General features: G+C 41.2%; 1 protein-coding gene across 1 annotated transcript in view; it reads right to left on the bottom strand.

Moving 5' to 3' along the window:
• The window catches only part of pes (pescadillo), a 41531-nt gene extending 29754 nt beyond the window's left edge, over positions 1-11777 (bottom strand). Inside the window, exons 1-4 of the mRNA XM_080208237.1 lie at positions 11687-11777; positions 10525-10604; positions 9424-9577; positions 3958-4067 (exon numbers count right to left, since the gene is read on the bottom strand). Of these exons, the coding sequence (XP_080064363.1) occupies positions 3958-4067; positions 9424-9577; positions 10525-10604; positions 11687-11710 (368 nt within the window). The 5' untranslated portion in view covers positions 11711-11777. The remainder of the gene's footprint in view (positions 1-3957; positions 4068-9423; positions 9578-10524; positions 10605-11686) is intronic.
• Between the last annotated feature and the right edge of the window lie 1176 nt (positions 11778-12953).

Here is a 12953-nt window from a genome sequence, read left to right as displayed (position 1 = left end):
TTCTACCATTTACTGTACAATTCCTACATGCATTGGACCTTCCAAAATGCATTACTTTACACTTGTCTGGATTAAACATTTGCCACTTCAACTGCTTGTCAAACACAAACGGTACATTTGTTCAACTGTAGGCCAACAGGAAAAAAAATCATGGTCAATTACTAAGTAATAAAAGCTATCATAACTTGTCAAATTGTTCTTCCTTCCCACACCCCACAAAGTTACCAAGCGAGCACAATACAACCCAAATTCACTCAACTTTTTCAAAGAACCATGGATTTTAATTATTTTCCTTCCTCATTTAGATCCATATAAAAGTTAAAAACATTTCTAAAATTATGTGGGAGGGAGAAACAAATTTATCCATAAAATTAATAAATTATTAGATTTGAAGGGAAGACAGGCTCAGGTCTGCTTTTTGAAGCTTGAGTCTCTGAGTGGGCTGAATTCTGATTTTTTTCTGGCCATTAAAAAGTTTTAGGAATAAAGCCAACAATGTTGTTGAAGCTTTTTATTTCAGGTTAGTGTAGGTTAGTCCAGGTGATTGATGAATTAACAACTCAATTTTCTCTGTATCATGTAACTAACTCCCTGGATAGCAAAAAGCTAAGTGACTGAACATGGTCTTTTTTTTGCTAGTCATTCTTATGCTCAAATATAGAAATGATTAAAACTGCAGGGAGATAAAACAAAGACCAACAACATGACGGGATTTATAAGGGTAGAAAACTTGAGAGCAAAAAAAACCAACAAATTTGTACAAGACGATGGCTAATCCACATTAAGTGCAGTTTTGAGTAGTACTCAAGTTCTATAACGTCTTTATAGAAAGAATGTTAAAGCTACAGAAAGCATACAGTGTAGGTTCATTAAGATATTACCAGCAATTGGCAATTATAGTTTTCAGGAAAACGATGCTAAGATTACTTCCACTGCACAAATGAGAAGTTCAAGTGATTTGATAAAAGCTTTTATATAACAGATGCATTGATTTAACGAAGTGGCTCACCAGCACTTTCTCTCACAATTCAGGATTGGAAACAAATGCTGCCCTTGACAGTGATCGTCACATCTCATGAAAGAATTTTTTAAAAAATGAATAATTTTGAACAGAGAAAGGTTTTACTGATTTTGTAGTCAGTGAGAAGAGATCATGAGTTTAAAATGATCAGGGAATTGAGGAATGGGATGGAAAAACTTCCAGTGAGGATTGATGGTTTGTGGAATTCTTTTCCAATAATGCGGCTTAGCTAGAAACCATTCCGTCTGTTAAAATGTTTAAAATATTTGAAGCAGAGGAAAATACAGAGCCACATGGAAATGCACAAGACAATGAAAACTCTCCCTCCATGGCTCTTCCTGTTAAACAGTTCTGGAGGTCATGTGGGGAAGTTGTAAATGCTTTTGTTGGCTTTGTTAAATAAAGACTCACTGATTGGAGGCATAAATGGTCCCTCTGGGTAGTAGGAATTATGTTATTCCACCTGTAACAGTGCCACACCATGACCTAACTGAGAAACTACAACAGCTATAAACCAAATAGCTAACAAAAAAAACTGATTTTTAAGAGCTTCAAAAAATATCAAAAACATTTTAAAATTTACCCTAATCTGTTGCAGGGATATTAGGGTTTCCATTATGTCTATACCTCTGCTTTTGAAAACTGTGTTGTTATTGCTTTGACATTGCAACAGGTTCTAACAAATTACAAGTTTATGGTTCCTCTCCAATTCTTTCATAGTTAGTTTCCTTTCATTCGTGACTGACTCGCTGGCCTATTTACATTTTGTCCATTAATTTGGGTGCACAGTTCCCAGGAACTCTGCCCTCTCCCACTCTGTTCCTAAAAAAGGATTCATTAATATCAAATAGTATTCCCTCGTTCACACAACCTCCATTCTTGTTGCAATGTACCGGGTGAAGGAACATATCTTAACCTCATCCACACCCATCAAATGGCATTAACATTTCACTGCTCAATTTGTCAATACCACGCTTTCTCTATGTTTTTCTCTTTCCTCTGCAAAATATTACTTAAAAAAAATCTTATTAGAAAGTCCAAATAAATGTATTGTTTGAAGACTGCTCCAATATCTGAAGTTTTTCCAGCAACTCTCTTCCACTCTCAGATAGGATACAAGAAAATAACGCCTAATAGAAAATTCCTTTATTACTTAAGGCTGCAATATCTTCTCTCTTTATTTTTATTGTTTCTAACATTTTGCAGAGGCCAGAAAGAAACAAACAGATTTTGGATCAATGCAAAAGAAATCCCAGAAATTTCAGTGACATTTGAGTTATTCCTATGCTTCAGAGGACCAAAATGCTGACTGAGCACTGTTTCCACATCTGTCAGTCACAAAAACTACTAAAATTAGCATGTGATTTTTCATAATCACGTTCTCCTCAAACACTTAATTTTGAGTCTCAACATGGAGACAAAAAGCTTCTTAAAAGTAGTTTATTATTCAGTTCAAAACTAACAAATTAGCAGCACCTTAAAGTTAAAAGTAAAGTTTATTTATTAGTCACAAATAGGCTTACATTAACACTGCAATGGAATTAGTGAAAATCCCTTATTTGCAGCACTCTGGTGCCTGTTCAGGTACACGGGGGAAGAATTTACCATGGCCAATGTGCCTAATCAGCACGTCTTTCAGACAGTGGGAGAAAGCTGGAGCACCCAGAGGAAACCCACACCAAAACGGGGAAAAAGTGCAAACTCCGCACAGACAGTGACCCAAGCTGGGAATTGAACCTGGATCCCTAGTGCAGTGAGGTAGCAGTGCTAACCACTGTGCCATCCTGCCTCATCAGCGACGTGCATGTCCAAAGAGCACATAGCTCCAGGCCAATACACCATCACCCTTCCACCAGAAGGTCAGAAATGTGGCCCTGTACTACTTCATTAGTTTCCATTTTATCTCAGTGGACAGCACCTTCACCTAAATCTGAAAATTATGGGCTTAAGTTCCACTCTATGGACTAGAATACAAAGATTGAGCCTGACATTCCAGCAGAACACTGAAGAGGTCATCACCTAAAAATTAGGAGATTGTGGGATTTAGCGATGCACAAGTTGGCTGACATGTCCATCACTGCACTGGAGAAGTACTTCACTGGCCGTAAAGCACAACTGAGACAATGCTTCAACATAATCCTTTCAGAGTTATTTCACTAAAAGCTGTGCTTTGAGAAATGTGGTAAAATACTCGAAAACAAACAAAATACCAAACCTCAGTGTGTAAACCCAAAATATTTTGAAATGCAGGCTACAATCTCTAAATTCATGTCAAGAGTTCCTCTACGGTAAGGTGCAAAAGATAAAAAATTAGCAACACCATTATTTATCAAATTGGATCTAAAATTGTATTTTTGAAAATCTGGTTGAGGGGTGACCCAGTAGTCAGAAACGTTTTCCCAGGATAGAAGAGTCAATTGCTAGGGGCAAAGTTTAAAGAAGATGTTCGACACAAGTGTTTTTTTTACACAAAGGGTGGTGGGTGTCTGGAACTCGGTGGGGGGGGCGGTGTGTGCGTGTGGAAGCAGATGCAATAGTGACTTTTATGGGGTGCCTAGACAAACTATATGAAGGGAATAGAGGGATATAGTCCCGGGAAGGATAAGGGTTTTTAGTTCAGACGGGCAGCATGATCGGTGCAGGCTTGGAGGGTCGAATGGTCTGTTCCTGTGCTGTAGTTTTCTTTGTTCTGGATAATCAGCATACCAACGCATTTAGTTCATACCAGCAAAACAAAAAGGGGGAAACTTAACCTGTGTAGTTGTGTTGAACTTTGAGAGGCTATGAAGAAGCTTTTTAATTTTACTGCACCCAAGACTAAAAAGTGGAGCACACCTTTCAAGTCATTTCAAACACGTTTAATGCACAATAGGAACAATACAAATAGCGGAAAGGGATCATCTTTATGAACATGAATGAGTTGCTCCATAAATTACCTTTCTTTGACAATATGATCTAGTTTGTACACAGGCTTATTGTCCTTAAGCTTTTCAACCGCACCCCATTCAGCTTTTCCATAGGCTTTACGAAGTTTCCTGACAAATACCTGAAAAGACAGAAGCATGTATCACAGTTTTACTTTGTCATAATCAGTCAATAAAATAATCAAGATGTCAGTTTCCTTTGAAACGGAATGTAATTTAATCTAGAGCATCAAGAGAGCTGTACGAGCATCAAGAGAGTTGTACAATAGCAACAGCATTTTAAGGAACTGGAAAGTAAAACTGAAATGTTCTTGAAACAGTAATTCCTTTATTTGTTATGAAATTTGTGAGTTTCCCTTCAGAGTTTATTACTTTGCTGTTCAAGTAATTGTAAATCCATTTGTAAAAAAGGTCTATTTGGGGTAGCAAAAGAATGGACAACTGGTCTAAAATAAACAACTTGGAAAATTTCTTTGCTGCAGTTACATTCCAGAATGGTTAGAAATATCAGACAATTATAACCAGCTGAATTAAAACAGACATGGCATCTGGTGTTGGAGGAATGGAGAATTGCAGCAGAAAGGTTTTAGGGGTGTACAAGCAGGGATCATAGAGATAGAGGAGAGGCACACAGGGATTTAAGTCCAACTCTGAGAATTTTAAACTGGAGGCATTGAGGAACCAGGCAAGAAAACAGCATAGGGGTGATGGATGAACAGGAGCTGGCGTAGGATCGGATACGGACAGCAGAGCTTTAGGTGCACTGAAGTTCACATAAGGCGGTGGGCGGGTGTTTGGCCAGGAGAGCATTGCACTATTTGACCCTCGAGATACCAAAGGCAGGGTTGAATATTTAAGCAACAAAATTGGCCATGGTAGGCGATGCAAGATGGAAATAAGATGTCTATGGAAAGAAGATTAAAAAGGTCAGAACTTAAGCTTGAGTTGAAGAAGATGCTAAAGTTCTGAACAATTGCTTGCAACCTGAGGTTAACAACCATGAAAAAGATGGAATCAGTGGCAAGGGTAGGAGATTTGTGGTGGGGGCCATCGACAATACCTTCAATCATAATGTTTGTCTGCAAAAAACTGCATCTTATAAATACTGGACATCTGACAATACAGAAGCTATAGAAGGATTGAGAAAAGCAGTGGCGGGGTATAGTCAGAAGTGCACGTGAAGCTGAGCATGCCCTCCTTTTAAACACAAATACAGATGATATTTCTAAGGGGCAACAGCTACAATCAAAGAGGTTTACAGCAAGGAAACATGCCCTTTGGCTCAAACTTGTCTATGGTGCCTTTTCTTAAAGACAAAACAATTAAGCTAATCCCAATTGCCCGTGTTTGGCCCATACCCTTCGATAGCCATCTTACTCATGTAACTGCTTTTTAAAAGACAAAGTTCTACCTGTCTCCACTACCACCTCTGGCAGCTTGTTCCAGAGGCTCACCACCTGTGTGAACAAATTGCCCCTCTGGACCCTTTTGTATCTCTCCCCTCTCACCTTAAACCTATGCCCTCTAGTTTTAGGCTCCCCTACCTTTGGGAAAAAATATTGACTAGCTAGCTGATCTACGCCCCTCATTATTTTACAGGCCTCTAAGATCACCCCTCAGCCTGCTACGCCACACGGAAAAAAGTCCCAGACTATCCAGCCTCTCCTTATAACTCAAACTATCAAGTTCCAGTAGCATCCTAGTAATTCTTTCCTGCACTCTTTCTAGTTTAATAATATCCTTTCTATAATAGGATGACCTGATCTGCACACATTACTCCAAGTGTGGCCTTAACATGTCTCGTACAACTTCAACAAGACATCCCAACTCCTGTATTCAATGCTCTGACCAATGAAACCAAGCATGCTGAATGCCTTCTTCACCACCCTGTCCGCTTGTGACTCCACTTTCAATGATCTATGAACCTGTATCCCTAGATGTCTGTTCTGTAACTCTCCCCAGCGCCCTATCATTAACTGAGTAAGTCCTGCCCTGGTTCCATCTACCAAAATGCATCACCTCACATTTATCCAAATTAAACTCCATTAGCCATTTGTCAGCCCACTGGCCCAATTGATCAAGATCCCGTTTCAATCTGAGATAACCTTCTTCACTGTCTACTATGCCACCAATCTTGGTATCATCTACAAACTTACTAACCATGCCCAAATTCTAATCTAAATCATTAATATAGATGACAAATAACAGTGGACCCAACACCAATCCCCAAGGCACACCGCTGATCACAGGCCTCCTGTTTGAAAAACAACCCTCAACAACTACTCTTTGTCTTCTGTCATCAAGCCAATTTTGTATCCATTTGGCTACCTCACCCTGGATCCCATAAGATTTAATCTTATGCAACAACCTACCATGCAGGTCTTGCTAAAGTTAGGTGACGTAGAGGGGGAATCTGGAGGTACAGTGCAGAAATAACAACGAAAGCCCTTGCCAGAGATACTCTGGCTATTGTTGCAAATACCTAGTTTGAGATTTGTGTGTTTGAGAATATAACTTTTAGTTTTAGGAATAATCACCATTAGGTTGGAGGTTAAAGTGTTATATGCAAGATAAATGTAAAACCCTGATAGAGGAACTGATAATTCAGAAGTAAATGCAATTCCAGCTAGCTGGGAATTAATTAGTTAAAAGCTCCCTGATGTTTACAGGGAGGTACAGAACATAGAGTAAGGAGGTTATGTTGATCTTACAACATGAGAGGGAGAGATGTAAGCACTTGTACAATGAATGCCCATTTCTGGACCTCTTAAACAATAGAGGCATAAGCTCTGTTAAGTCAGAAGCTAGCAATTTTGGGAGAGAAGCATAAAACACCATTACTGATAGAAATTATTCAAATGAGTTGCAGAATCAAAGAGTCATGTTGAAGGTAAAATAATTTATTTGAATTTCTGGCTAGACCATCCCAAAGCAGGTCATGTTGCCATGGAGATAGTGATTCAAGGAGGAACCACGGTTAGAATGTTCTCTTATTTAATTTATCTGTACATGCTGACTGACAGACACGAAGTTCAGTTTTGGAACAGTTTGTAGCTTTGCTGCGGTAAAAATTGCATTTTAATTTAGGTCTTGATGTGTAGGGGACAATTTCAAAAAGTTTGTAGATGACATTATGTACATTATGAACAGGACAGTGTAGAACTTCAAAGAGACATAGACAAATTGGTGGAATCAATGGTTGATGGGTGGTAAATGAAGTTCAATGTGGAGAAGTGTGATTTTGGTAGGAAGAATATGAAGAGACAATACAAAATAAAGGGCAAAATTCATAAAAGAGTGCAGAAGCAGAGGGACCTGGGTGTAGATGTGCATAGATCACAGAAGATGGCAGAACAGGTGGACAGAACAGGTAATAAAGCATATAGTATTCTGGGCTTTATTAATAGAGGCACAGAATACAGAGTAAGGACATTATGTTGAAATTACATAAGACATCAATTAGACCTCAGCTGGAATATTTTGTACAGTTTTGGGTATCACATTATAGCACGGATGTGAATGCATTGAAGAATGCAGGAAAGGTTTACAAGGTGATTCCAAGGATGAGAAACTTCAGTTATGAGGATAGATTGGAGAGGTTAGAATAGTTTTCAGTGCAAAGAAGGCTAAGAGGAGATTTGTTAGAGATGAAGGGGCTGGAGAGAGTATATAGGGAGAAATTACCTGCTTGTAAAAGGATTAAAAATGAGAGGGCACAGATTTAAAGTGATTTGAAAAAGATGCACAATGGTTTGTGTCTATAATGAACTGCCTAGAAATATGGTGCACGCAGGCTCAACAGAAGTGTTGAGAGGGTATTAGATGATTACTTGAATAGGAACAATGTGCAGAGATACGGGAAACGGCAGAAGAACGGCACTAAGCCGTGATATTCATTTGGAGTGCTGTGCAGACAAGATGACACAAATGGCCCCCTTCTGTGCTGTAACAATATGATGTACTAGACTGAGAGAACCAACGGTCAGTGATAGTCAGTTGGGCTTGAATTTCAAGCAGAGAAAATACTAACTTCATCATTCACCGCATGGATTGTGTGCAAGACTCTATTTCAGTTTAGATTTCTCTATGGAAAATTTGCCTAATATGCAGCTAATGGAAAACCTTACAAAGGTCATCATCGAGCGGTGTCGCAGAAAACAGTTAGCAGAATTAGTTTGGGAAGCTGTGGGAAAGCAGTTAGATATCTGCCAATAACCCAAACAAGGAGTTGAGGCAAATACAGTCAAAATCGGTAGAGGAAAAGGTAGAAAGCTTGCGTAGCTAAAAAGTTACTAGAACAGCCTCCATAAAATCTTACCTCAGAAGAATAGCTGGAATGTTAAGAATGAAAGGAAACTCAAGGTCTGAGGCATACCTTCCGGATTGGAAAAGTGAAACAAACCTTGGAAGATTTTGTAAGGCAAGGGCTCGCAGATAGATAGTTTGGGGGGTGGTGGAAACAGGAGAGAAAATAGAAAAAAGACAAGAGCTCAAGGCTAAGGCAGTTTTTTTCCTGGCGCGTTAGAGGAGGGAGTTGTAGCTCAACGATGGTCTCAATCTTAAATGATAGATGGACTTCACACTTGCTATTGGAAGGATAGGTGGAGGAGAGAGAGGTTTAAGAAGACAGTTGCTTGTGGAAAGATGCAAACAGTTATCTTTGACTTGCAGGACCACCCTGGAATGGTGGACAATTTTAGAAGAAAAAAGTGTTAACTGGGCTCTTTGAGACCCAAAGGACTATAGGAGAAATGGAGATTTCAAATGAAAATTAAAGGTGTAGGCTGAAGTAAAACAAAGCTTCAAGTTTTTAAACCAGAGAACACAACAAAATATATGAAACACACTTTTATAATGAAACTACAGGTACCTTGTAAGTACATGCAAATTATACCAGAACATGTTTAAAACTTTTGACTGGAAGAATGGACAGTGAAAATGCAAATTACTGCTGTACTTTGAGCAATTTGCCAACTGGTTTCATACCAAGCCTGTGTTAACTGAGATCAGACTCATTAGCCTATCATAGCATGACAGAGAAAAAAGTCTCTGCTACAAATGATACAAGAGTTGCAACTTCTAACTTAAGTGAAGATAGAAGGCACACAAGACACTGCTGGAATGCAGAGAAGCCAAACATTCTGAGTAAGGAATTTTTTAAAAAATGAGCAAGAACAGACCTTATGATGAGTGTTTATTTCTCCTAAAGTACAATTTTCAGCCAAAAGTTTGGAAAAACTGGATACCAAATAGATCATTGGAAACTTATCTCAGCATCTGAAGATTTATTCAACCAGAAAACAATTTTACACCTGGTATTTCTAAAACACAGTAAGAAATCTCACAGCACCAGGTTAAAGTCCAACAAGTTTATTTGATAGTAAACCCACAGGCTTTCGGAACACTATTCCTTCTTCAGGTGAGTGCAAAGTCCTTTAACTTAAGAACTAAATTGGAAACAAGAGATTGCAAACTTACTTTATAATCACGAAATTTGTTGACAATAGGCTCGTGCAACAGGAACCGGATATCTTTGATGAGATAGAAAGTACGAGGAGCAGTTGAACCTTTGTTAACTTTTTTCTTGTGTTTAGGTTCATGAGGATAAATACCCTTCAGGATGCATAATCGCCTAGTGAAAGAAATAAAGCATACTTGATCCAATTGCTTTTTTAGAAATAGAAGTGGATCATTGCAAAAATTAACTTGCTCAATAAGCCAATCTTTTTTGAAGGGCATTTGCAATAGTTGCTGCTGAAACACTCATTCATGCCTTTGTCTACACTATTCCAATGCTCCCCTTGCCACCCTCTCATCTTTCACCCTGTGTAAACAAGAGCTCAAACATACTCTGCTACCCATATCCTAACTTGCATTTATCCATTACTTTCATTGGCTCCTACTCCAGTAACGTTGCATTTTAAAATTCTCATCTTTATTTTTAAATCCCTCCATGGTCTTCCCCTTCACCAGCAACATGAGTCCCTCTAACCCTCTAGCATAAAATTAGAAACACTTCTTCATGAATTCTGAATTGCCATTCACATTTTCACTCAGCTCCATTAAAACAATAAGATCCCCACAGTGTAGGAGGCCATTTAGCCCATTGAGTCTACAACAATAACAATCCCACCCAGGCCTATCGCCATAACCTCACATTTTACCCTCCTAATCTCCCTGTCACTAAGAGGCCATTGAACATGGCCAAGCAACTGAACCCATACATCTTTGGAGTGAGTGTGGAAACTGGAGCACCTGGAGGAAACCCATATAGGCAGGGGGAGAACGTGTAAACTCCAAACAAGCAATCAAAGAAAGGACAGAAGTGCAAAGACATTATGTGTCTCTTTGCTTCTCCTCCAGGATGTGTAAATTTTGAATAACACCCTCACAAAAAGTAATATCCTACCGATAGCATGATGACCAGTATTGGACACGATACTCTTGAAGTGGTTTCAATGCTATCTTAATTTACTTCAGGCAAAACATTTTCAAAATTGTTTAATCAGGGGAATAAATAATGCAGTTCTTCTGAATAACTTCCACCCCTTCTAAACCTTATTCTGCAAGGTATTTTACCTGAAATCTGCGAGACTGAGCTGCAATTTCTTCCTGGCTTTATTTCTGGTAATGTAGTTTGTGGCAGCTCCTCTTTCATGCTGATAAAAAAGGAAGTGTTTTATTTTCATGCAAAACACAAAATATTAACACATGCCATCAAAATACCAACTATAGAAGTTTGGGGGGGCATGGTCAGCATACCAACTACAATGTGGGCAGGACACAGATAGTTTGTCAACTACCAAGGGTCATAAATTAGTATAAGAAAACTAAAAGGGTCCAGAAAGGGAGGGACTGAAGGAAGGGCTTTGTGATTTACTGCCGGGAGTTGAAGGGATGGTGTTGAGTATACCAGGTACCAGGAGAAGTCAGTATATAAACTGCTGGGTGATTGGGTGGTACAGTCAGTTTACCAGTTGCTGCTGGAGGAGGAGCTGGGGCAGTATACCAGTTTCTATGGTGAGCTGGGTTAGTATACCAGTTTCTGCAGGGGAGCTGGTCCACTACACCAGTTCCTGGGAGGTGCTGGGCTGGTATACCAGTTTCTGGAAGAGGGGGGTGGGGGCACTAGGCCAGTATACCAGTTTCAGCAGGGCAGGGCGCAGGGGGGCAGCAGTGGGCCAGTACACCAATTTCTGGGGCAGGGGGCTGGTATACCAGTTTCCAGAGGGGGTGTAGGGGAGCACAGGGCCAGTATACCAGTTTCAGGGAGGAGGAGTTTGGCCAGTATACCAGTTTCGGGGGTGGGTGAGAAGGGCCGGTATACCAGTTTCGGGCGGGGGGAGCAGTGGGTTGGTATACCAGTTTCCAGAGGGGGTGTAAGGGGGCACTGGGCCAGCATACCAGTTTCGGGGGTGGGGGAGAAGGGCCAGTATACCAGTTTCGGGGGAGGGGGGGGTTGGGCCAGTATACCAGTTTTTGAGGAGGGGGGGTGGTGTGGAGAGAGCTGGGCCAGTGTACCGGTTTTATTTGGGGTGGGGGGGGGGGAGCTGGGCCGGTATACTAGTTTCTAGGGTGAAGGAAGGAAGAGGGGTCAGTGTAGCAGCTGCTGGGCTAAGGCCTGTCACGATTAAAAGCCATGGAGCTGGCGTTGCAAAGGGAGGGGATGCGCGGCCCATGGGAAGCCCTCACCCCGAGGTACACCCCCTCCCGGCCCGGCTCGGCCCCCCTGCCCCGGTACCTTCTTCTTCTCCAGGCCCCCCATCACCACCGCGCCGCTCCGCACATGGACAACAAGGAAGGACCCCGCGACCGAGCTGGCTACCTCATGCCACTCTCAAAATGTGCAACATTCAGAAACCACGCTGCAAACTGATTCCGTGGATCACTCTTTGTAATGGGCGTTTTTAAAATAAAAAATGGCACTGTAAAGCATCGAGCGCCACATGCATTAATTTCAGGCAGTGGCTGGGGATACTGAATTGGCCTCGCCTGTGACAAGGCCCCCGGTAGGACTTGCTGGCGTTGCCATGGAGACGGGTAAAATGCTGCCACGATGGAGACATAACTTTCCCCGGTTGGTAAGCAGGGGACAGATCGTCAAAATCAAACTTCGGACAGACTGTGAAGCTTATAGAGGCTGGGCTCTGTGATGATTGACAGGTTGCGTGGCCGTGTGGGGGGCAGGGAATTGAGGTCATGTGACGACAGCTAAATTGGCATAAACACTAAACAGTCAAATTCATAGAATCATCATCGAGTCATTACAGAAACCTACAGTGCAGAAGGAAGCTATTCGGCCCATCGAGTCTGCACTGACAACAGTCCCACACAAGCCCTATCCCCATAACCCCACGCATTTACCCTAACGAGTCCCCCTGACATTAACCTTCCGTGCCCGTTGGGCACCGCAGGGGCTGAGGTGCGTTATAGACCCCGACAATCACATTTTGATTTGACTTGTTTTAAGTTTCCTTTGTACTTTTTGTTTCTGTTCGGGCCGTTCCCCCTCCTTTTGGGGAGCTGCCCCCTTTTTCTTTGTCCGAATGTAATTTAAGTTTGTTTGCTTGGTTTGGCCCACCCAGAAGACCGACATTAAGGGGCAATTTAGCATGGCCAATCCACCTAACCTGCACATCTTTGTGTGGGAGGAAACCAGAGATCCTGGAGGAAACCCACACAGACACGGGGAGAATGTGCAAACTCCACACATACAAACTCCACACAAAGGTGGTATCTCCCCCTGACAGGCTACCATTGTCTGCACCTTTAAGACTTGAATAGCAGATTAGCTGTAAAGACTCGCATTCTAATCAGTATTCTGTAAACTGTGTGTGCCTTTATATGCCCTGTTTCTGATCAGAACTCTCCACTCACCTGATGAAGGAACAGCGTTCCAAAAGCTTGTGGCTTTTACTATCAAAGAAACCTGTTGGACTTTAAGCTGGTGTTGTGAGACCTCTTACTGAGCACACAGGAGGCAGAGAGTGCAATAACACTAGTTACAG

This window comes from Carcharhinus amblyrhynchos, chromosome 20 (genome assembly GCF_965287045.1).
Source record: "Carcharhinus amblyrhynchos chromosome 20, sCarAmb.v2.hapA, whole genome shotgun sequence".
Taxonomy (NCBI): Eukaryota; Metazoa; Chordata; class Chondrichthyes; order Carcharhiniformes; family Carcharhinidae; genus Carcharhinus; species Carcharhinus amblyrhynchos.
This window is presented reverse-complemented; position numbering and strand designations above follow the sequence as displayed.